The following is a 26342-nucleotide window of genomic DNA, read 5'->3' on the forward strand; positions in this document are numbered from 1 at the left end:
TCCATTTGAGAGCGCCAGATTTTGGCCTTGCACAGGGTGCCCTATTACAAAAGATGACCAAAGTCCAGTCCTGGTAGGGGGAGCCTGAGCCAGTGACAGACAGAGCCACCACTGACGTATTGTAAGAAAGAAGGCAGGTGAGCAGGGGCTGGCTGAGGTATGAGGGGCAGTGCTCCTCCTCAGCAGCAGAGCTAGCCGCTCAGGCACCTGGAGCGGCCACATGCAATGCACCCAGGGTGTGTGAGATTGGCGCAGCGTCGATCCGCCCGGGAGATGCACAATCAGCACGGCCTCAATCCACCAGGGGGGTGCTCAATTGGTGCGGCGTAGATCCGCCAGGTGTGTGTGCGATTGACGCAGCATCAATCTGCCTGGGTGTGTGTGCACAATTGGCGTGGATCTGCCTGGGGTGTGTGTGCGCGATTGCCGTGGCATCGATCCGCCCAGGCGGGATTTTGTCACCCCTCAGGGATGACACCCGGAGCGGGCCGCACCCACCACGCTCCACCTCCTCCTTGGACCCTAATGAATTTGTCAGTGACAAATTCTGAAGCTGCACCTCCTAAGAAGGAAGCTGCCTGATTGTCAGGAGCTGGAGTCAGGGACAGGTCAGAAATAAAACACTCGGGGTCAGTGAAGTTAACTCTTTATTAAAAGGAACGGAAATAGTGCAGGCCTAGTGATCACAGCAACTCTTCCCACTAGGTCTTACCCCAATGCAGCAGTGGCAAGGACTAAAAGTCGCCACTTTCCCACAACTCCTCCTGCAGCAGCCTAAAGCTCCATCCTCTTGTCTCTGTTGCTCCATTCTCTTCATTTCTCTGTGTGTCTGGGACACCAGGAAAAAGGGTAGTTGGTCGCAGCAGGCGGTGGACCCCCTGGATCCTTCAGGAGTCTGCCTCATCACTGTCTCCTGGCCCCCCTCCTCTCCTGCCTCTGAGTCTGGACTGCCCTCTGCCACAGCCTCTTCCCGCTCACTAAACCCTGTTGCCTCTTCTGCTTCCCACACTTCCTCCCCCAACTTTGCTTCCTCTGAACACTCACTGTAGCCCCACCACCAACCCCCCCCCCTCTGAGCCTTCTTCCTCTGGGGGTTCCCTTGCGGGGTTCCCCAATTGGCACCTCTCACCACTCCTCTGCACCCAGCCAGACCATGACATTGATGATGCTCAAACTGCGCCATCTAACTCAGTATTGTCTCTACACCAACGGCTCCCCAACGTTTCCCTCCACGGACCACTAGAAAATTGCTGTGGGTCTTGGCTGACCACTTAATGATATTTCTGCCTGCTGTAGCAATGGTAATGCACTGTGCTAGATGTTGTAGGCTTTTTAATGGAACTCTATGGGATTCAAGTCGTAACGCGATAAAATGCCATCAGAGAAATAAATAAAGCAATAAAAAGACAATTAAAAACAAGATGCATATTTATAACGTGGGCATCCACGGAGCTGAAACTCCTGGGTCCCTCCACTGCAATCCAGGAACCTAAGCTTCACAGACCCTCCAAGTTTCCTTATTTTCCAGGGACAACCCGGGATTTACAGAAGCCGTCCTGGTTTCTGATTTGAGCCTGAAATCTCCCGCTTTTCCTTAGGACGTCTCTATTTTCATCAGAGAAATGTTGGAGGGTATGTGACCACGGCTCTACAGAGTTTCAGGGTGGGAGTCCTTCCAAGGCCGGCTTGGAGACTGAACCCGGCGACGTTTCGCACGCACAGCTGCTTCGCCAGCGCTCAGCGTTGGACTCGCCTTTTTGCGCCAACGGGGGAAGTCCTTGGCGCGATCCAAAAGCACCCGCCTCGCTGGCTCCCTCGTGGTGCCTGGCAAAACTTCTCCCGCCAGTTCGCTCTCCCTCTCTCGCCCCTGCTCCAATGTTTCCTTTTTTCCTTTTGCAGGGGCTCCCTCTGCAGCTCTTGTTGGCGCGTCCCCCCTCCCCACCCCAGCCATGTGCTCCTGCCGCCTCCGCCGCTCCTACTACCCAGCCAAGCGCGCATCCGCTGCAAAACTCCACCTAACAACACTGCATTGCAATCTCCTCCTCCAGGCGAGGAAGGGAGCCAGTAAGTAGCCAGCCCCCACCCGCGCCCCCACCCCACCCGGAGCTCAACCCCCGCCCCCTTTCCCTACCACGTATAGCCGACCCCCCTTTCTCCCCCACCCCTCCGTCGGAGCACACACACCCCTCTTCCAAGGCAAGGTGCCCCCACTGAAGTTTGAGATCAGCTGTTCGAGGAGAGTCTGCGCTTCGTTCTCCGTCTAGCTTGCGCCTCCTGCCGCCGCCGCCGCCGCTTGCTGTTGCTGCATTCAGATGGAATGATCTCCCCCACCCTCCCACCAGCCATGCGGCTGCAGCTCCCACCAGCCAGCAGTGGATGACTCTCCCCCCCTCCTCTCTCCATCGTCTGCTCTCTCCTGGTGTCTTCTCTCTCTCCCCCCCCCCCACCGCCGCCACGCGCACATCTCGAGCTGGGCTCGCCCCTCGGTGGCTGCTGAGTTTGGTGGCGGTGCAGGGACGGTGATGGGTTGCTTGAACGCCTTCTCCAAATGCATTCGCAGGGCGGAAGCAGCGGCAGTGGTTGTCTGGCTCTCATGCGAGGCTTGACTGAGTGACTGGCTGGCGAGATTCCCTGGCAGCCTGAAATTTGCATCTGGCTGGACGATGCATTCACGTGTGCGCCAGCCCAGCGTGTAATGCTGCAGTGGGCACGCTCAGCAGCGCCCAAAGGAGCATCCGCAAAAAAAAAAGAAAAGGGACGGGTGAGAAGACCAGCCAACTGCTGCTGGAGCGCGTATAAAACCAGGCAGCGCCTTGGATCTGACTTCCTCCTTTCTCCAGCAGGCGATTTCGACTCCCTCTCAAATTGTACCAAAGCTCATTCCACGGCTGCTTCCTTTGCCACTTGCTCTCCAGTGCAAAGCCCACTCTGCCTTGTTTTCACGTGTAGCTTATCTTTGCCTGGCAACCACTAGTTCTCTCTCCCTCCTTACACACACACTCCCAACGGCGCAGACTCCCCCTGATCTGAAATTAATTTGTTTGTTTGGTTGCAGCACCGAGCCAGCTAAAGGTTAGGATTTCATTTAGCCTTTTCCCCATCCTGGTGCAAAGGAAGCGATGAAATTTCCAATTGAGACTCCAAGGAAACAGGTGAACTGGGATCCTCAAGGTTGGTGTTGCTTTCTCACTCGTTTTTTGTTTGTGTTTTAAATTATCTTCGTTGCCCCTCTTCCTAACTGGGATTGTTATTCCTCCTACCTAATGAATGGGAGAAAGGAGACGGCTTTGGCTGTGATTTGGACCAGAGGCTTTGTTATTGACCCTCCTCTCCCTGCTGACTCCCGTCTTGGAAGATGGTCAACATTGCTATGATCTTTCTGGAGTGCAGAGTGGGAGGGAGAGAAACTTGTCCAACTGAAAAACAAAACAAAACCCAAGAACCAGAAAAGCAAACGTGATATTGCTTCTCGCTCCCCCACTCTCCAATTATCACTCCCTCCCCCCGTACACTATTTTAGTCTTCTGGATGAAAACTTGTCTTGGTTTGATAAGGTCCTGGAGATCCTTATATTTTGTTTGTGAGATTCCTTTGTTGCTTCTGGGGATCATTGTCTCCCGTAAAAGGGGCGGTGGAAGCTGAGAGTGAGCATCCGCTGTCCACTTTGGTGCCCTCAATGTCAAATGTCTCTTAGCAGCTTGGTGGGTGGGATAAAAAGTGAATGTGGTAAGACCCCTATTGGGATTGCAGTCATAAAGGCATGGTAAATAACAAAGCTTGACAAGACCATCAGCTGTTGGGTCGTCACCCTGTTAACAACTGAGTTAGCACTCCTGCCTTGGTGGGTGGGTGGATTAACTCTGTGTTTAAGCGGAGGCTGTGTTGTGAGAAGACTGTTTGGGTGGGTGATGGTATAGCACACAAGGCTCATGTACGTGTCACTGCTGTGGCTTTCAGTCGGAGTTGTTTAGAGCACAGGGGTACACACAAATGCTTGTTTCCAGTTATCTGTAGCATGTATTGATTGTGAAATAAATGCCCAGTAGCATCCTTTTGGTTTATTCTTCTTCTTGGGAGTGTGGTACATATTTATCTGGGTGTAAGGATCCGTTTAGGTTTTGGAACCAGTTGAAAATGCATGTCCATAAACTTGGATAGAAATATTCTAACAGTTCAGTGTTGGTGATGCATGTCAGATTTATATGTTTTCCAAAGGACTTGGTTCAGCTCCTTCCTTTCCCTGCTCACCTCATTCTTTGTGCTCTAAAATGTGCATGTACTGGGGAGAAATATCCAATTCAGTGCTGACTTCATGCATGGCTATGTCTTTAATAGCATGACAACTGAATTATGGAAATATCCCAGACACTTGGATTTCACCAAGGATACATGCAGAAGAAGTGTGCTTGCCTCTACCTTTCAGAGAATGATTTATTACCATCATGAAAATGATGACGATTCTGAAATCTTTATTGTGTGACAGCTGGGAGAATGGCTGTTATGCGATTCATTTTTTAAAAAAAGTTTGATGTTTCTCCAGTCTAAAAATAAATAAATTGGGCATTGCATGATTACTGTGGTGAGAATGGGCAGTGATGCTTATACATGTGGCCAGAGCCAGATATTTAATCAGCTGTGAAGGACGTGATTCTTCGTTCCCAACAGGTGGCTGGCTCCAGTTCACCAATTGGCCTGAGATGTTCAAATCTTCAAGTGACAGCCAGCCAGTTAGTTCAAATGCTGGGATTTGTTTTTCCTGGGTGATGTGCTACTGTGCTGACGTCATGTATTAGTCATAAAGTAACGCCAAGTAGAAGGATAGATTAAACTTCAGCTATGTTGCAGACACTAGGGCTAGAACAACTTTGGCTGTACTTTTAACATCATGGGATCCACTTTTCCATATGTTTGCTCAAGAGTGCTGTTGTGAGATTGAAAGGTCTGCTGCCACCTGAGCCAGTCCTGTGCCTTGGATCCTTACCACCTGCTTGTCACCCTCAGTCTCACCCATGGTGACCACAATGTGCCTCAAGTGAATTTGTAGGGCATTAGAGCAGTGGTTCTGTGACCTGGAACCATGCATGATGTGAAAGGAGATGATGGCGCCATTTTGCTGATGCTAAGCAGGTCTGAGTATGGTCAGTAGCTGGATGGGAGACTGCCTGGGAGACATGTTTGCCACCTCAGATTCCACAATGGGAGAAAAGGTAGGCTATAAATATTAAGGTTGTTATTTTCATTATCAGCAAATATTAGTAGCAAATGAATAATAATAGTAACAACAACAACAACATATGGTCATATAGTAATAATATGGTATTGTATTCATATATCTCAGTACTCTTGAGAGTCAGCATGATATAGAGCTTAGAATGCTGAATTAAGACTGGGGAGACACAGATTCAAATTCCCACTTGAATATGAATGGGTGATTGAGGGCCAGTCACCTTCCTCACAGTGTTTTTGTGAGGATAAAATGGGAGGCACCATTTAGATTTCTTTAAGCTCAATGAAGGAAAGGCAGAATATAATTTTAATTAATAAATAAAAATAATAACTACATTATCTTGAATTATACCCTCTGTTTTCTCTACTAGGGATTCCTCTAGTTGGAAACATGGGCCAATTCAGACTGAAAGTTCCAAGCTGCCACTATCCTTCTTTTCTGACAAATCATCAGGGAGCACCCCTTCTCCCCAGATTGTGAGCATAGCAGGATCTGGGAATATGAGATCTCTTGAGCACATGGTCCTTAGATGTCATTATTGGACGATTTGCTGTCAAAAGGTTCTGGTGGCTTGATTTCAATGTGCAGTTTTCCTCTCATAGCAAACACATTCTTTGCAAATGCTCCTAGCTTGCATTAAAACAGTGCAGATGACCTATCTCTCTATTACACATTTGCCTTGGGTGCATCAAATATAATTCAATGTACAAAGTTTTGGATCCAGAGTTCCCATGAGAAGAACTCTGCTCATGAGATGCTCTCAAAGGAGGAAGGGTGTGGGTGAGGAGGCAGTTTTTGGCAGTTCCTTCTTCCATTTGTAGCCATCTCTGCCCACTAAAAAAACTGCTGGAGTGAGGCAGTGAGTGACCCTCTGGAACAGAGTGTGACAGGCAAAGGTGAATTGGAGAAAATTGCTGCTGTCCACTTCAGGGCTGGCCTCTCTTGAGGCAAGGTGAGGTGACCTCAGGTGGCAGATTCCACCGGGGCAGCAGATCTCAATGTTGATCTCTCCTCATTTCTGATGAAGAGCTTCCCTGATCCCTTCTTTGGTGTGGACAGGAGCAGCATTTTGGGGTCAGCCTCAGGTGCCAAAATGTCTTGAGCCACTCCTGCTCTCCTTCCTCCAGAAGTGGAAGGCTGCTAGATATCAGTCTGTGAACAGAAGGAAAATACTGGATTTCACTCAAAGAATTAATAAAATAAAGAAATGAAACCAATAGGAAACTTTCAACACACAACTCCATTGGTTTATCCTTTTTTTTAAGGTGTGTGTGTGGGGGAACTCCTGAATTACTGAATGACTTATTCACAATGTATTTTAATGCCTTATATTGAGGTAGGGGTCATATAATATAGTTTCCTTAATACCATTGAAAGGAACTGGTATTCTGGATCTGTGGTTGGCAATATCGTGCACCTATCAGTCTGTTGTTTTCTAAAAATGTGAACTGCTTTGAGAAACATTAATATTATTATTTATTGAATTTATATACCGCCCAATACCATGAAATCTCAGGACGGTTTATAGAACGCTGAAAAGCAGTATAGAAATATGGTAAATAAATACATTATATGACAAAATGTAGAGGATGGTTTCACTTGGTACCGCAACCTTGCACAATTACTAAGATACACACTTAGAATTTCAAACTTCATGGATCACTTATATGTGAGAGATTGGATGAGTATTTGGAAGAATTGAATGCTGTAACCCTGACCCTTAATCCAATCTAAGAGGTCTGGCAAATTGCTTATTTGTTGGTTTATGAGCATTTTAGTGTTCATGGCTATAAATTGTGGGGTAATAATCATTATCTGAAGAATGGGGGGTGGGCAATGATAAACATAATTGCCAACTGTTAGGTGATTTCACGTCTGACATGGATTGCATGCATTGCAAGGTAACTACAGTGCTAAAAACAACTTCAAAAGTCTGCTAGTTCTCTGGATTTCTACCTACATTACTTTTCTGAGTGTATGTGTTGTAAAATGTCTCTAAGATGTGTGCCTTGTGATTGGCAAGTGACTAAATGTGCGCCTGACTCCTGGGGTGAGTTCCGATCACCCTAACTTTTAATGTGATGAATGATGTTTGCTTGAAGTTTTTAATCCACAAATATAGCCAATATCTCAAACTCTTACACTTGGTAGCTGTCATTGAGACAGTAGCTCCCATTTGTTCAAATTATCACTCTGCAAAGTAGATGTTGACGGCTTGAATCTCAAAGGCAAACTCAACCATTCTCATGGAAGGACCTAGGACTGTTCCAAACACAGCTTTGTTTCCCGCTTTCTTTGCACAAGTGTGAACAATGCACTATGTAGGTTTGGAACTTGCGAAACTTAGAAATGGCAAGTTCTGTTGAGCTCCCTGTTGAACACACATGCTCTGAGTGATAAGTGACATGGCCCCAAGAGACCATGTATAAGACAAGCATTGATAGTAATTGCAGAGTTGCTCAATTCACTTGAATGGAATCAGCGGGAGCGTAAGACGATGAAGTAATGAGGAAAAACTAGATAGATTGGCAGAGGTGCTGGAGAATCATTAGCAAACTTTGAGGGACTAATTTTACGGTGCTTATCCGCGGCTCAGTGTTTTGAACTTCTGTAGTGTTATAGTTGTGTAGCCTGAGAGAGAGCGCAAGCTCTCCACAGTTGCCACGGTAACACTAGTCATTTGGGCCTGTCTTTGTTGGGGAGAATGTGCGCAAGCTCTTCAGCCTTAAAAGAGAACTTTGTGAGATCTGAACACCTCTAGAGTTTCTCACCAACTGAGCTTGGATCTTTATGATGTATTGCCTTTTGCTTTTGACAGGCTTTTTGAGATACAAGACAGCCTTAAATGGAACCTGCCACATCTCCACAGAGGACATTAGCTTATGAGAAACTATTCACACATACACACCCTTAAATTTCTTTAGCAGGGGCAGAAATTCTCAGATTCTCAAAAAACACAAAAACCACAAAAACCACCCAGTGAAACTACTGAGTGAAGAATTTGAGGACTGTGGCCTAAGAAAAAAGAGAGGGCAGTGAGGCAGCAGAGACACCATAAATGACCAAGCATACAAAAACAAAACAGGATTTCAATGAATTGTGGAGACCTGCCATATTCACCCAAAACACTTTCCCCGCCATGTGTAATTGTGTGTAGGAAATTGCCTACAGTACAAAGGTAACATTTACATGTCTTGCTCTGCCCATTTTCCCTTCTGACCCTGCCTGCCACCAGCATGTGGCCCCTGGAAAATTGCCCAGAAGGAAATGTGGCCCTTAGCCTGGAAAAGATTTATCACTCCTGAACCATATCAGTGCCAAGTGCTGTATGTAGAAGATGGAACAACTCAGCTTGCCTACCTAGGCATGTAATTTTAGGAGGTGTGTAATTTTAGCATACAATTTTAACACGATTTCAGTAAGTATAATAACTTTTAAATTACTGGTTTTGTTCTATATTTTAACTATTTTAATGTAATTTGTTTTCAATATTCGCTTTTATTGGTGCTTTTAAGGAATATCTTAGATTGTCTTTTGTCAACTGTTTAGAAGTCTTTCATTTGAGAAAGTGGTATATTCTGGCAGGCGTAAAAAACTGATTTTATAGTTTTAACTCTTTTTCAGTCTTATCATATTAAATCTCCTGTACACTGCATAGAGATGACTGTGATTAAGTGGAATGCAAATTGTTGACCTAAGATAAATAAATAATATATACATTTTGTTAAATAAAATAATACATAAATAAATAAGCCTTGGCGAGGGTTTACAATCAAGCATAGTTTGATTTTTTTATTTTTTAAAAATGTTAATAATAATAATAATAATAATAATAATAATAATAATAATTTATTTATACCCCGCCCATCTGGCTGGGCTTTCCCAGCCACTCTGGGTGGCTTCCAAAAAAATATTAAAATACTGTAATACATTTCAAACATTAAAAGCTTCCCTAAACAGGGCTGCCTTCAGATGTCTTCTAAAAGTCTGGTAGTTGTTGTTCTCTTTGACATCTGGTGGGAGGGCGTTCCACAGGGAGGGTGCCACTACCGAGAAGGCCCTCTGCCTGGTTCCCTGTAACTTCGCTTCTCGCAGGGAGGGAACCGCCAACAGGCCCTCGGTGCTGGACCTCAGTGTCTGGGCAGAACGATGGGGGTGGAGACGCTCCTTTCAGGTATACAGAACCAAAACCCAATTTTCTGTTCCATAGCTCAGTGGTGGACCTTCTGCCTTGCAAGCAGAAGGTCCCAGTTTCAATCCCAACTGGCATCTCCAGGCAGAGATGGGAGAGACTCCTGCCTGACATACGGGAGAGCTGCTGCCAGTCAGTGTACACAATACTGAGCTTGATGGACCAATGATCTGACTTGGTGTAAGGTAGCGCCCTATGTTCCTATGTTCAGGGCTGTGCAAAGCTGGTTAGTAGGCCCAGGCCCCATTTCAATAATATTTACCAAAAGGGACCCCTTTTGCTTCTACCAGGAGGACTCAGAGTAGCCCGCTCAAAATTATAGGCCCATGCCAATTGACCCACCTGGCCCCTGCCTACATTTTGGCCCGCCTACATTCCTATGCCACATGTATCTATTGAATAAGCTATACTGTGCTTTTCAAAAGGAATAACAAGAGCAATAATGATGTCAAGTCCCATCCCACAGCAGCAACAAAGCACAGCAGATTACCCTAACCAACAGCACCACAAAATATCTAGTTAAAATGGAAAAGCAGAGCCAGTGCAATCACATTTTGGCCAAACACCTGAAGGTGCAGAATATTAATAGGCGGTCTTCTACCCTGGGGGCCAAAATTCCAATCTCTTTTTTATAAAAATGTGTCCCCTCATGTCTCTTGAAACTTCCCCATTCACGATTCTCATTGGACCAGTACCGGTCTCTCAGCCTAACCTCTCTCATAGGGTTTTTATTTGTACAAAGGTGTTTTACAATTAAAAGAGCTAAAGTTCCCAGAGTGTTGTAACAATCCCCCTTCACAGGGTTTTTTGGGAATTGTAGTCCTGTGAGGGACTACTGGACCGAGACCGTTTAGGGCCTTAAAGGTCAGCACCAACACTTTGAATTGTGCTTGGAAACGTACTGGGAGCCAATGTAGGTCTTTCAAGACCGGTGTTATATGGTCTCGGCAGCTGCTCCCAGTCACCAGTCTGGCTGCCGCGTTCTGGATTAGTTTTAGTTTCTGGGTCACCTTCAAAGGTAGCCCCACGTAGAGCACATTGCAGTAGTCCAAGCGGAAGATAACCAGAGCATGCACCACTCTGGTGAGGCAGTCCGCAGGCAGATAGAGTCTCAGCCTGCACACCAGATGGAGCTGGTAAACAGCTGCCCTGGACACAGAATTGACCTGTGCCTCCATGGACAGCTGTGAGTCCAGAATGACTCCCAGGCTGCACACCTGGTCCTTCAGGGGCACAGTTACCCCATTCAGGACCAGGGAGTCCTCCACACCTGCCCACCTCCTGTCCCCCAAAAACAGTACTTCTGTCTTGTCAGGATTCAATCTCAATCTGTTAAAATGTCAGTTAAAACAAAGAAAAAATAGCCAGAGCTTGATTATAAGAAGAATGGGTGAGAAAGAGAAAGAGAAACAGAGAGAAAGTGACTCATGGGTGATATTGAGGCTAGTTGACAGGGAAGGACTCTTGGGAACTGTTGGTGGTTAAACTGTGTTAATCCTGGGCTGCGGTTTAAATGATAAATATCACACTTTATACTGTTGCCACATATGGATGAGAGAGGTCCATTCATTGATTTATGGATACTCCCTGAATAGTCTCTCATTTCCATGCATTGCCACTTTTGTGTCTCTTCTACAGAAGGAGGGGAGAGTGAGAAATCACATGCCATTGGACACGCCTTGATTTACTATGAATTAGAAGATACTCTCATATATACTTATTTCCCTGTAGAGATGCACAGAATGTTCTAAGGCAACACTGCTGCATGATGCTCACAGTCATAATTTAGCATAATACTGTTGTTGATTTATTTTTACAGCAGCTACATATAACTAAACATTGACGAAGCCTTTATTCAAACCACATTGGTCTCATTGTGATCAATAGCCAGTCAGCTGGTAGTTCCTCAATATTGCAACCACCAATTCAGGCTGTCACAATTGAGCCACTAAATTGGCAGTTTGTTACAGGCAATGTTGGGGTCCACACATTCACCTGGAAGCCCGAAAAGATGCTCAGGTCACTGGCATTATCAGAGGGACTAATGAAAAAATCATGGTTAGCTGCTTCCACTTTAACTTCCTCCAAGATTCATGGTGACTTCTCTATAGTTTGGGGAGCTCATAATACAACAACAGCGTCCTTGCCATGCAGTCAGAGATGCCCACCCTTCAGCAAATCAGTCCTTGAGAAATAGTGTCATCTACAAATTGAATGAGCACCGCCCTTAATTCCTTCATCCAAGTCTTTTATGAAGATGTTGAGCAATAATGGGCCCAGGACAGAAGCCTGTGACACCCCACATATCACTTTTTTCCAGGATAATGCTTCACAGGAAGTCATTCATTAATGAAATAAATAATAAAAGAATAACGATAGTAGCAGAAAGCTGGGACTTTGGTGGAGCCCTTTGACAAAGTCCATGTATGCCTCACTGTCCTTTAGTAGAGCAGCAACAGAGTGATTGAAATCTATATTAGTGGAAAAGGATCGGGAACTGATTCCATGATTTTCTGTACTTCACAGTCATGGGGCTAGACGTGACCCCTCACCTTCTTTTTCTACATTTCCTTCTGAAAGCATGGAGCTGTCCCTAAAAAAAATGGGTTGGGTAAATCTTATAAAGATGCTTTGTTATGATGAAGCAACAATTAGCACTACTATAGCAACACAACCCCACAGGACCTGCTTGCTGTTTCGCGCAACAGGTATAAAACAATGAGATTTGCTGCAGCCGCAGATTTCATATCCCCGAAGAACTGACTCAGCCCTTCTCTTTCCTAGGAAGATAAATAGGAAGCTATGCAGTTTGCTATAAGGAGATCTCTGGAACAAGACCTTAAAAAAAGTGGGTATGCTTTATTTTCCTGTGTGCTCCTTGAAGAGTAATGTGAGGAAGGAAATTTAATTATATTCCCCATTGGGAGGGGGTTTAAATCTGTGCTTTAAAGAGAGCATACAAGACGGATTCAGTTGCACCATAAATGCACAGAACATGAAAACGTTTTTTTTTAAAGAAAGCTTTAGAGCTCATGTAATTGATGTTTGGGTCAGCAGGAAGCTGCAGGTGTTACACTTTGGAGTTATTTGGACAAGCTTTCACCATCCTTTTCACGGTGGATGTAAGAATGGCTGCCATCAATTGTCTTTATATCGAAGGCACCTTCTGAAATGCCCTTGGGGTGAAAAAACAAATTAACCTTGTGAATGATTTTATTCTGATTGCAGTAACTGAAACCCCCCTCCCCCCAAAAAAATATGGGGAGTGGGATGCTGCTCAAAGGGCACTGCCCATGAAATCCAAGCCACATATAAACTGCTCTGTGTGGGTTGATGTGTACTCATGATATGGCAGATTCACTGTGTTGCTGCAAAACATGTTCTCTGTAGGTGCGATCAGTATGTGCCTCCTTTGTTTAGAAGTGAAGATGCTGTGGCTTGTTGTGTCCGATGTGGCTCTGAAAGGGCGAAAACCAAGAGGGCAGGACTGAAATTGGGGGGGGGGAGTGGCGGAGGAGGGCAGGGTGTGGTCATAGGTTCACACAAAAAGGTAGAAGGAAAAATCTTAACCATTACTCCACTGTATCCAGTTTATGATAAATATAATTGGCATTAGGCTAGTTTTATGGATCCAGTATGTTTGAAGGGAGAACCACTTGCCTAAGTGGAAAGGCACAAAAGAGGAGTCTTGAGAAATGCTGGACTCTACTTGTTTGTAACTCGATAACTTCCTTGACCATTGGGCTATCACAATGAAATGTGGTGCTTAAGTTCAGGATCCAATCCTTCGTTTCAAGCTAGAACACCAGCTAGAACACCTGTTTTCAGAAGGTTGGAAATATGGAACTAAACATAATGTACTATGTCTCTTGAGCGCTGAGATATTTTAGTATGTTTATGACATGATTCTCAGTTTTAAAGTTCAAATTTACAGAAAGCACTCGCGGCTTCAGGTGACTTGTAAATACATCTTTTTGCCCAGACTTTCCCTGGCCCATAAAATTGAACCCTGTTATTACTTAATTTCAGCTATTGTCTGTTTTTATCATTCTTAACTGTGTTTAAAGATGTATCTCGGTTTTTATAATACAGCTTTAATGTTTTTAGGTTGTCTTTTTGTATAGCGCTTGGTGATTTAAAAAAAAAAATTAAGCTGTTTAGAAATACTTTTAAACCTGGAGTACTGTGTCTAGTTCTGGGCACCACAGTTCAAGAAGGACACTGACAAACTGGAACGTGTCCAGAGGAGGGCAACCAAAATCGTCAAAGGCCTGGAAACGATGCCTTATGAGGAACGGCTAAGGGAGCTGGGCATGTTTAGCCTGGAGAAGAGGAGGTTAAGGGGTGATATGATAGCAATGTTCAAATATATAAAAGGATGTCATATAGAGGAGGGAGAAAGGTTGTTTTCTGCTGCTCCAGAGAAGCGGACACGGAGCAATGGATCTAAACTACAAAAAAGAAGCTTCCACCTAAACATTAGGAAGAACTTCCTGACAGTAAGAGCTGTTTGACAGTGGAATTTGCTGCCAAGGAGTGTGGTGGAGTCTCCTTCTTTGGAGGTCTTTAAGCAGAGGCTTGACAACCATATGTCAGGAGTGCTCTGATGGTGTTTCCTGCTTGGCAGGGGGTTGGACTCGATGGCCCTTGTGGTCTATTCCAACGCTATGATTCTATAAACATACATCTCGGGATGCAAAGTACATTGAAGTGTGTTATTTAAACAAAGCTGCTTGAATATTGTGCTTTCCAAAAACAGTAGAGGAACACATGGAATTGGACTCAAGAAACGTGTTTTGATTATACCCTGTAATGGATGTGCAGAAGTCCTGGTAAGACATTCATTCTGTATGTTTCTGCACCCGTTACTAAAGCCTCTTCTTTTTTTGCTGATCCTTTTTTTGGTCACTTGTCTATGACCAAACATTTCAAAATACGGTTACTATGTAGAGTATGATGTGTGGAGCACTTGCATGAGGAAGAAACGAAGGCAAATTCTAAGCCCACAATTCAATAAGTTTCATCAAGTTTCAGAAGACTCGAAGCATTAAGGCTATGCGTGTAATCATGGTTTAGAGAACAGGAATGTGACCTTTTTTTGAGACTAGTTTAGGCCACAAACGGGGACCCTGAGACCCCCATTCTTGATTTAAGATAGCAGAGTCTGATATCTGAATGATTTCAAAGTTACTACTGTTCATAGCTGCTGGCAGAAACAGGGAAGGGAAACTTTCACAGGTGGCAAACATTATTGACTGTACTTACCTAACTAAATTGGAAAAAGACACATCTGGGATGCAGGATCTTGTGGAAATGTACTGATACACTGGTGTATTAGGCTGGAGCAAGAAAGTGGGGAAAGGAACTAGTGGACAGTGAAACTAGCAGAGCAAGTGTTAGAGGCACTCTGCGCATGCTTGCGATCTAAATAGACACAGGACACAGGCAGAAAGGTAAGGTAAAAGGTAAGGTAAGGTTTTGGTTGGAACATCTGGTGACTATTTCAACAATCAGAAAAGGGAAATGTCATCATTTTGAAGCTCTTCATGAACATGTAACCAGGGTGAGCTCATGGCAATAAGAACTCTGGGGTGTATCTTCTAAACTAGGGTGGCACTAGGGAAGGAGTTGTCGTCGCGGCACTCCTTGGTGTGTGGAGTGCCGCAAGGCGCAATCCTTTCCCCAATGCTTTTCAATATCTTTATGTGCCCCTTGCCCAGATTGTCCGGAGTTTGGGGCTGGGTTGTCATCAATATGCTGATGACACCCAGCTGTATCTGTTGATGGATGGCAGCCCTGACTCGGCCCTGAACACACTGACTAGATGCTTGAAAGCTGTGGCTGGATGGCTGCGTGGGAACCGGTTGAAGTTAAAATCTTCGAAGACTGAGGTCCTCCGGCTGGGTCGGGACAACATGGGGTTGGGGGGCCAATTCCCATCTCTTGCGGGGGCTCAATTAGTGTCAGCGCCTTCTGTCAAGAGTTTGGGTGTAACCTTTGATGCCTCCCTTTCTATGGAGGTGCAGGTTGCAGCTACAGCAAAGGTGGTGTTTTTCCATCTCCGCCGTATTAAGCAGTTGGTCCCTTACCGTTCTCGCCCTGATCTGGCCACAGTGATGGTCCATGTGACGGTCACTTCCAGGCTTGATTATTGTAACTCGCTCTACGTGGGACTGCCCTTGAAGCTAACCCAGAAACTCCAACGGGTGCAGAATACCACGGCGAGGCTCCTTACAGGGTCCTTGCTGCGGGATCACATTCATCCAGTGCTTTACCAGCTGCACTGGCTCCTGGTGGAGTACAGAGTCAGGTTTAAGGTGCTGGTTTTGACATTTAAAGCCCTATGCGGCCTAGGACCCTCATACCTACGGGACCGTCTCTGCTGGTATGCCCCACGGAGGACCTTAAGGTCCATAAATAACAACACTTTGGAGGTCCTGAGCCTCAAAGAGGTCAGATTGGTTTCAACTAGGGCCAGGGCCTTTTCAGCACTGGCCCCGATGTGATGGAACACTCTGTCACAAGATACCAGGGCCCTGTGGGATTTGACATCTTTCCACAGGGCCTGCAAGATGAAGCTGTTCTGCCTGGCCTTCGGATTAGACTCACTGTGACCCCTTATATGGGATTTGTTATATAAATTTTCCCTTGGCTTTTTTGCTGGCCCAGCAATGTAGGACCAGCATGGATAGCTGACTCAGGTGAATATCTGATATATCTTTCCTTTATGGTCTTGATTTATGGGCTACTACTAAAATGAGGCTGCATTTTAAGCTTCGTTTTAAGGTGTATTTTAAGCCATATTTTAATTAACTGTTGTTGTTTTCTATTACATTTTATTGTAATTTATATTTTGTGTTAGCTGCCCTGAGCCTGCCCCTGCCTGGGGAGGGCGGGATATAAATAAATTATTATTATTATTATTATTATTAAATAGTTGTGTGACTTTATCCTGTTAAGTGCACATAGATATGCTTGAATAATACAACTTTTTTAAAAAACAAACAAACCCATAGCCTCATTTGCTGTGTTTGTACTATAAGTTCAGTCATTTGAACTGGCATTACTTCATTCAGACAGTCATGGACCAGTTGGTGTTTTCACTTACAGTGGTGCCTCGCAAGATGAAAAGAATCTGTTCCGCGAGTCTCTTTGTCTTGCAGTTTTTTCGTCTTGCAAAGCAAGCCCATTAGCGGCTTAGCGGATTAGCGCTATTAGCGGCTTAGCGGGCTTAGTGGATCAGCTGATAAGCGGCTTAGCGGATCAGCTGATAAGCGGCTTAGCGGGTTAGCGGATCAGCTGTTAAGCGGCTTAGCGGATCAGCTGATAAGCGGCTTAGCGGGTCAGCTGATAAGCGGCTTAGCGATAAGCTGATAAGCGACTTAGCAGATCAGCTGTTAAGCGGCTTAGCGGCTTAGCAGATCAGCTGATAAGCGGCTTAGCGATCAGCAGTTAAGCGTCTTAGCGGCTTAGCGGATCAGCTGATAAGCGGCTTAGCGGATCAGCTGATAAGCGGCTTAGCGATCAGCTGTTAAGTGATTAGCGGATCAGCTGATAAGCGGCTTAGCGATCTGCTGTAAAGCGGCTTAGCGGCTCAGCGGCTCAGCTGATAAGCGGCTTAGCGGATCAGCTGATAAGCGGCTTAGCGATCAGCTGTTAAGCGGCTTAGCGATCAGCTGTTAAGCGGCTTAGCAATCAGCTGTTGTTAAGCAGCTTAGCGGCTTAGTGGATCAGCTGTTTAGCGGCTTAGCGGATCAGCTGATAAGCGGCTTAGCAGCTTGGGGAAAGGGGGGGGGAGGAAAAAAACCCTGCAGGAACTCGCAAGACATTTTCGTCTTGCGAAGCAAGCCCATAGGAAATTCGTTTTGCGAAGCACCTCCGAAACGGAAAACCCTTTCGTCTAGCGGGTTTTCCGTCTTGCGAGGCATTCGTCTTGTGGGGCACCACTGTATTTCCAATCAGTGTCAGATGTTGCCAAAGCTAGTTCATTGCCTGTTGCCTTAGATGGCTCACATGACGATTATTCACACTGAACATGAATCTGCAAATAGTAGAGGCTGTTTGAGCTGCATAGTCTCCAAATATTCATCCAGAGGCTTTAAAACTTTAGATGGTGTTCTGCTGGTGGGTTTCTAAGTCCAAACTGTACAACACCTTACTTTAAGTTGACCTCCATCAATTGCACCAACACAATTTTTCAGAAAGAGAGAAAGCAAGAAATATAAGTGGAAGTAATGAAAGATGGGGGGAGGGGGAGAGAGAAACCAAGACAGAGAAAGAGAGAAGAGGTGGGAGGGGAGCAATTGAGGAAGAGAAAGGCATAAGACACAGGCTGCATTCACGTGTTACTTCACTCCATTTTCATTATGTTTCTCCAGCTATTTCCACATTAAAAAGTAAAGGGACCCCTGACCATTAGGTCCAGTTGTGGCCGACTCTGGGGTTGCGGCATTCATCTCGCTTTATTGGCCGAGGGAGCCGGTGAACAGCTTCCGGGTCATGTGGCCAGCATGACTAAGCCGCTTCTGGAGAACCAGAGCAGTGCACAGAAACACCGTTTACCTTCCCACCGGAAAAGTACCTATTTATCTACTTGCACTTTGACGTGCTTTCAAACTGCTAGGTTGGCAGGTCCAGGGACCGAGCAATGGGAGCTCACCCCGTCGCGGGGATTCGAACCGCCGACCTTCTGATCGGCAAGTCCTAGGCTCTGTGGTTTAATCCACAGCGCCACCCACATCCCATATAGAGCTCTTCAAGGCGGTTAGACAAATTCACTGAGGATAAGTCATGATGGCAGCATGACAGTGAAGGCCAGTTGCCTGAGACCAACAGTAGGAGAGGGCAACAGTATTCGTGTCCTGTACTTGGGTTTCCTATACTAGGCATGTGATTGGCTTGAAACTGGTTGCTGGGTTTGATAGACTGTTGATTTGATCCAGCGAGGCTGCCCTCATGGTCTTAAGAAAGATATAATGAAGGAAGGCAACAAATGAGAAGATTTGGAAGGAGCTAAGACAAGCAGACAGAAATCTATATTGCTCATCAGCCTTGTCTAAACACTGTTTGGCAGCTTGCAGGTGCTGATTGGACCACAGACAGGATTAGGTTCCAAACTACAGGTTGAGTTAAAGGAACTGATTGCAGATATTTAATGCTTGTGTGTGTGTGTGTGATTTTTCTTGGAATCAGGGCAGAGTTGGGAGTCTTGATCAGGATTCAGAGTCCTGATTCATGATCAGCCTCCATCCCAACCAGGCAGCAATTGCTATTTATTTAATTATTTAATTTATATTCCACCCCTTTCTCTCAAGGTGGTTCTCCCCTCAGTCCTCATTTAATCCCCACAACAAACCTGTTGTTAGGTTAGGCTGGGAGCTGCTGGCCCAAGATCACACACTGAGCTTCATCCAACACCCTTTTAAATGTGTTTGTGGGAGCAGGTGGTGGAGAGTGGGGTTATTGGGGTTTTTTTTGTTATTGTTTTTATTATGTATTTTGTGTTCTTTATCTTGTGTTTTTTATGTTGTGAATTGCCCTGAGATCAACAGATGAAGGGTGGTATACAAATGAATTAATTAAATATGATGATGATGATGATGATGATGGGCTCCCAGGTCCTAGTCCAAAACTCTAATCGCTACCCCACACAGGCTCCAGTTTAAAACTATAGTTAAATGCGACAGTGCATTTAACATTATGTGCCATTTGGCCCTTAGCTATGCATGGAATGAGGTGTGGTGCAAGAAAGGTCAGAGGCACAATAACTTCATGTAATGACAGCAGATATCATTTCCTGAAGGTTAAAAGGAAATCTCCCCCAATTCCCTCTAAAACGTTTTAGGTCTTCACAGAGCGCTCTCCAGGGTGTCATAGTCCTTTTCAAGACTTGCAGAACTTGTCCAATCAGGAAAGAGGTGCAGCGTAAGGGAAGAGAGAAAGGACAGCTGCTCATGCCTGTGATGTTTATCTCAGCCCTGAGATTTTGCGTGGGAATTTGTTCAGTGCTGAAAAGCTAGCCTTGGGACTCCTTCCTGTAGTTTCAGTGCTCTCATTACTGCGGAGCACTTGTAAAACTCCCGCCCCTGAGCAATCTGACCTTGGTTGCAGTAGGGGCAAATGAAAGTTCGGACTGTCTTTCATAGCTCAGTGTTGCATTTTTGCCTGTGTTGGATTCATGGAAGATGCTCGATGTGACAGGTAGGCTGCTGTAGCATCCAAATTGGTCCTTATCAACTGGGTCAGCCTTCCCTAAACTGATGCCCTTCAGATTTTGTTGGACTGCAACTCTATTCAGCACCAGCCAGACTAGCCTGTATTAATGTTAATAAATTGAAAGGACTATCAACAAATTGATGGCATTTAAACATACAATTGGCTCTTACCCCATCATATCAAACATGCTTTTTAATGCCCAATTTCCCACTTGTGAACCAGCCATACAATTGGCTGTGAAGAGTGGTCTCCCTGCTTTATTTCATTGTCTGGACGACTGTTTTCTACAAAAGCAGCGAACAAAACATCTACAAAATTAGAGGCTTTTAAAATTTACTCTTTATACTAAATTCCAAACTAATTAGGAGTTGCTTTGGCCTAAGAGCTATTAATTACTTGGATTCCAATTATAGGTTGATGGAATAGAACAATGTTGATTTTTCAACGACTATCAGGAATCATGTTATTAGACTCTAGCTGGTAATATCTGACAATTGCTACTTCAGAATTGCTTTAATGTGACAGTTTCAGGGTTGATTGGGGGGCGGGATTTGGAAAAAGATCTGCTAGGATGACAACCAAGCTTCATTCCTCATGGTATGTGGCATCATAAGATTTCCTGAGCACCATATATAACAAGAATGAAGCATCAAGGTTATAATAAAAGCCCTGTGGGGTCATACTAAAGCCCAACATCCAGGCTACACCTCTCCCTAGGCCACAGCTCTGTCCCCAGGCCTCACCCCTCACTGGTCCTGCTCTGTATCCTCCTCAAGTGCTTTGGCATGTCTGGAATGTATCCCCATATTCTGATAATGCTTCCTGCATGCTTGGACGGAGGTTAGAGAGAGTTGGGAAGTGGGGGGGGGGGGGCTGTGAGCTGTGTAAATGTAGAAACCCTGGACTTCCTGTGGCTTAGATGTATCCTCCTGGCCAAATGCAGTGTGTTAGCCCCGTCCAAGACCTGTTGCCGAGTAAGCAAGGGCTTGGAGTCTCCAAGGAAGTCTTGCCTGAGAGCAGAACTCACATACTAAGTCAGACAGTCCAGAGGCCAGGGAATCCAGGTGATCACAGAGCCAATGGTCTGGATGGAGAGCAGGAAGCAGCAAGGTTTGGCCAGGGACCACAGGCGTTGTTTCCAGCATCTGACTGCTGCTGAGAGCTCTGTTGAAGACGCTGGTTTTCATCAGTGCCTTCTCCTCTGTGCAGGCTGATCAGTTGCAGGTGGAGTCACCCCACTTCCCCCTTCAGGCTGCTGTTAAGCAGGTGAAGCTTGGCGCATGGCATGCAGTACTCCATCTACTTTTGCCTCTGACTCCACCCACCACTGGGACGCAGCCTTCGGAAGGCTGCTTACAAGGGAACATGGCCCTTGGGCTGAAAAAGGTTTCCCAGACCTTAAAGGTCAACACCAGGACTTTGAGTTGTGGTACTCTGAGCAGAGCAGGCACCCACCAAGCTGCAGGCAGGAGCTGCTTTTGAAGTTGCATCAAAGTGAAAAGCAATTCCAGTGTCGCCTCAAAGAAGCAAAATTTCTCCCTGTTGCTGGTCAAGAGCATTTGATGCCAACCATAGTTTATGCCTTTATTCTGGCCTGCTTGCCTCTGCTTCCACTCCACCCCCCTCCCCAAATTCATTGACACCACCAGCAGCGTTTGCTGCAGCTTGCTGAAATGTTGCTGAAGTCAGCAACTCTGTGCACTGCATTAGAGAATCCACTTTAGGGAAACGGATGCAGCTGTTCCCTTAGCAGTTTCTCTTACAACCTCTCTTCAGTGTTCTGCAACTGCTATAATGGCAATTCTGCCATGGTGGAAGATAAAGGCCCCCCTCCCCACCCCATAGCTCAGTCTGCAATGCAGTTATGCCAAAGGCAGGAAATTGTTCCGGGGACTTGTTCTGTCATCAGCTGTCAAGGTTCAGCCTGATAAGTATGAAATAATGATTAAAAAAGAGAAAAGCGCACCTTTGATTCTGTATCAAGTACCATTATCTCACCGATAAATAACCACAAGGAGCTTCCAGAAATCTGGAATGTGGGGGAATGGCTTCTAGGTAAGCGAGCATGACTAGAACACTAGCATCTATCGTGTAATGTGCTGGCTGTTAAGCCCTTGCCAAAACACTTAAGGGCTGTGTTGATTTAGTGATGAAGACTGCAATCCTAACCCCACTTACCTTGAGGTAAGCCTGATGGAAATCAGTAGCACTTCTGAGTAGCCATGGTCAGTAAGTAACAGTAAGAGCTGTTCAACAGTGGAATCTCCCTTGGAAGGTTGTGGATTCTCCTTCCTAGGATGTTTTGAAGCAGAGGTTGGCTGGATGGCCATCTGTCATGGATGCTTTAGTTTAGATTCCTGCATTGCAGGGGGTTGGGCTAGATGACCCTTGGGGTCACTATGGATCAGGGTTGTGCAGTAAGGCGATATGGTAGCAGTCTTTTTGTTTTCTGTTGGAGTGTGCCATTGCTCACTTTCTTAATCTCCACAGTTCATTTGAATAAATTTCTATTCCTGGACCTTTGGCGGACGCCTCTTCTGGTTTGGCAAGCCATTCTTTCTTTTCTACTTAGAACAGCAAGGTCCTGTTCAGATGCTCTAAAATACTCTGCTTACTTCTTGGGTTCGCCACACTAGCAGGCACTGTTGCCCCAGTGTCAATTTACAGGAACACAGTGAGCAATAAATATGCCACTGGGCTCATATGAATTTCCCCTGGGAGGTAGCATCTGTTGGCATGGATGGGCATTACTGTTCTGGCATTGGCTTCCTCTTTATGACTGTGTCTATCAGGAAGGCCTTGCATAGAGTAGCCTCCACCAACCTGGTGCTCTCCATATATTTTGGACTACAACTCCCATCAGCCCCAGTTTTTGTGGTCCAAAAACAACTGGAGGGCACCAGGTTAGCAAAGGCTGGCACAGAGCACAACTTGGGCCAGAAGACAGCAAACCATAGGCTATGGTCAAGCCTGTAGTTTCCTTCAATGGGTTGACTTCAGTGGATATTCGCAAAAGTCATACTGGTTTGTTCCAGTGTGCATAAGATACATCAGGCATCCCCAAACTTGGCCCTCCAGATGTTTTGGGACTACAACTCCCAAAACTAACAGGACCAGTGGTCAGGGATGATGGGAACTATAGTCCCAAAACATCTGGAGGGCTGAGTTTGGGGATGCCTGATATACACTGATCACAACACCTAAATTTAGGCTCCTTGTGAGAAATTCTTGACTCTGGAGAAGTCAACAGAAGGAGCGTCTCCACCCCCATCATTCTGCCCTGACACTGAGGTCCAGTGCCGAGGGCCTTCTGGTGGTTCCCTCCCTGCAAGAATGGAACCAGGCAGAGGGCCTTCTCAGTAGTGGCACCCGCTCTGTGGAACGCCCTCCCACCAGATGTCAAAGCGAAAAACAACTACCAGACTTTTAGAAGACATCTGAAGGCAGCCCTATTTAGGGAAGCTTTTAATGCTTAATAGACTATTGTATTTTAATATTCTGTTGGAAGCCGCCCAGAGTGGCTGGGGAAACACAGCCAGTTGGGCGGGGTATAAATAATAATAATTATTATTATTAAAGTTGAAAGGGGGGTGTGTGTTGTGGGGATGGGGGGAACAGAGGGGAACCCACTCCTTTGAGTAATTAATTGCCTTTTTTTAAAAACTGTCAGATCTGAGCCATAGGCAGCTGTGAGGTTAGAGTCAGGAGCTGACAGCAAGGAGTTGGTGGGGCAGATCCTGAAAACAAGCTAAGAGCTACCCCTCATCAACAATGAGGCTCCAACTTGATCCCCTTATATTCACCACACATGGCAGCTATTCACAGAGGCAGGAGCTCCTGTTTTTTTACCCTGGCAGTCCCAGCTGTTGACTAAGGGCAAGGGTAGCTAACTCCCATCCGCCCTGACCACTGACCATGGTGGCCGGGACTCCTGGCACTTGTGGTCCTACAATATCTGGAAAGCATTGTGTTGGCTACCGCTGACTAAGCAGGGGAGCAATTCGCATGGCTATTCTGCTCCTGTTCTTTCTTTTCCCCAGAGAGATTATGCTAGGTTAATGAGGAACAATTCTGCTGAATCCTGTTTCACAACTGCCGATCACGCCTATGGAAGCCACTGCTGAAGTGGCATGCGGCAGGTTCAATTTGTCAACATAAAGCAAATTGAGCAAGAAAAGAAAAGAAATGTGCATTGCCCTGCATGTTGTCATTCTATGGCCTCTGAATTGAAGAGCAAGTAGCTTGCCCTAACTGACTGACAGTAAAGATTTCAATAGATTAGTACCTTTCGGTGTTTATTAATGTAGCCAACCACCTTTTTCTTCTCTATCAACAATTGAGCATTTCAAAGAAAAGAATTCCTGGATATATTTTGCATGCCTCATCTGGTGAGTAGGATGAAAGCAGCAGGCAGAGTGTGGGTTACCACAGCTCTGCACTGATGCATAATTGTAGACTCATAACAAAGGAAATTTGGAAGAGGTTAGGTCTTGTTAGGAGCTGCTCCTATGGAAGGTTAAAACTGGAGTTCACGTTACCTTCAGATTAAATTAGGTACCTAAAAGGATGGCAGAAATTGAATTAGAGCTGGACTGACATTTAGACCATCTGGTCCTCTTCCAATTGTATGACACCTCTCACCCATTCCCCTCAGATAATACGTAACGGATACATTTTTAGTGCCCAGTTTTCATAATATAGCTGTTAACTTGTCAGAGGTATATCATCTTTATATGAAAACATTTATATTCCTATGAAATCACCGCAGCCCACAGATAATGGAAAGATAGCTTGCAAGGTTGCTGATGTCTGCTGCTCAGAAGTAAGTCCCACTGTATTTAGTGGGGCATACTACAAGTGTGCCAAGCCTTCCAACTCTATAATTCTATTATTGTATGACTATCTTTGAACTTATTTTGGTGCTGAAAATATTAAATGCAGCTTTTATTATTCAACATTACAGTAAATGATCTCCCCCTTCCTTTGGATGAAGTAGTAAGGTGTCGTTCTGCTTACATGCACCCCCTACTTATTTGAATGATAGAATGAAGTGAAGACTTATTCTTTTGGTACAGCCCTAGAGCCCTTTTCTACAAATGTTGCTGCTTGTAACTCTCGAAGAGGACTGTGGTGTAAATCAGGGATGGGGAACCTTTGACTCTCCAGATGTTGCTGGAATACAGCTCTCCTCTTTCAGGACCATTGGCCAAGCTGCCTGGGGCTGATGGGAGCTGGAGTCCAGCAATGTCTGGAGGACGACAAGTTCTTGATTCCTGGTGTAAAGTGATTTCTGCATGTGGGCATGGAAGCTACAGTTGTGCCACTAGCTTATACTACTAGAATTCGGGATTTTGAAATAATATTTATTATGTAAGTATCCAGCCAACACATACCATCAGTGAAAGGATTTATGCTAGCACAGCTTAACTTTTCTTCACTCTCCTCCCCCTGCGCCTTCCCCAAATCTGCTCTGGCATATTAGGAGAACCTCTTGTACAGATTTAGGGGGCATGTGCAGGGAGGAGAGGAGGAGAAACTTCCATTGCAAATGTTTAAATGCTTGTGCTGACAGGACACATTAGTTGGTCACTACCCAACATAAGGACGTGGGTGGCGCTGTGGGTTAAACCACAGAGCCTAGGACTTGCCGATCGGAAGGTCGGCGGTTCGAATCCCCGTGACGGGGTGAGCTCCTATTGCTCGGTCCCTGCTCCTGCCAACCTAGCAGTTCGAAAGCACGTCAAAGTGCAAGCAGATAAATAGGTACTGCTCCGGCGGGAAGATAAATGGTGTTTCTGTGTGCTGCTCTGGTTCGCGAGAAGTAGCTTAGTCATGCTGGCCACATGACCTGGAAGCTTTACGCCAGCTCCCTTGGCCAATAAAGCGAGATGAGTGCCGCAACCCCACAGTCGGCCGTGACTGGACCTAATGGTCAGGGGTCCCTTTTAACCTTTACCTTTACTTTTACCCAACATCTTATCCTTATATGAAGTTTCCAGATGTTGCCAATCCACAGATCCAGAACTGCTTATCTTCCGTAATGGTGTAGCTTTCAGATGCTCTCTGGCCATTCACTGACTCCAGCATTTAGTGGTCTTTAATTGATGCAGACATTGCAGTTTCTGTGGTAGTGTCTTTAGTACCATCTTGTATGTGTGTGTGAAGTGCATTTTTAAATGTGATTGCTTTTATGACTGCATTATTTTACCTTCTTTATTATTCATCGCCTTGGGTGGCTTTGTGCTGAGAATCCATTCGTAAATATTAAAACTAGAATGAGCTAGACGTATGAAGAAGCAAATGCTGACATTTAAGGCCGCTTGTTAATGGTTCTATACTGTGCCCTCTCAAAACAAACAGGAACATACCTTTCCCAAATGGCACCATCTCGTGGGGGAAAGGGCTGTGTCACAACACTGGCAAGTCCCCTATGAGGCACAAGGATCTGCCAATTTAATGTGCATGTTGCATAAACTGAGATTTGTCATTGCTTTTAATGAGAGAGATTAAAACCTCTTTCATGACAAGTTAACAAACAGGCACAAGAAAACGTGTCATGCTAGGGAAAGCAGACTCTGAAGATGCCTCTTGAAGAAGTCAGGCTCTAGACAGATACTTATTTCAGAGGTTGAATGTAGGTTGGAAGCAGGCATACTATTTGTGGTAGCCCTTTTCAGATGTTTTGATGCAGGGATGAGGAATTGGCTT

At 45.4% G+C, this 26342-nt stretch overlaps 1 protein-coding gene across 2 annotated transcripts in view; it reads left to right on the forward strand.

Moving 5' to 3' along the window:
- The first annotated feature begins 1822 nt into the window (after positions 1 to 1822).
- The window catches only part of KCNK10 (potassium two pore domain channel subfamily K member 10), an 80050-nt gene continuing 55530 nt past the window's right edge, over positions 1823 to 26342 (forward strand). The window contains exons 1-2 of one of the 2 annotated variants that reach the window (XM_028718098.2): positions 1823 to 2064; positions 3056 to 3171. In XM_028718098.2, coding sequence (XP_028573931.1) covers positions 3120 to 3171 — 52 coding nt within the window. In that variant the 5' untranslated portion in view covers positions 1823 to 2064; positions 3056 to 3119. Of the gene's footprint in view, positions 2065 to 2158; positions 3172 to 26342 lie in introns of those variants that run through there. The other variant, XM_028718089.2, reaches the window with a different exon arrangement.

Source organism: Podarcis muralis, chromosome 1 (genome assembly GCF_964188315.1).
Source record: "Podarcis muralis chromosome 1, rPodMur119.hap1.1, whole genome shotgun sequence".
In the NCBI taxonomy this organism is placed as follows: domain Eukaryota; kingdom Metazoa; phylum Chordata; class Lepidosauria; order Squamata; family Lacertidae; genus Podarcis; species Podarcis muralis.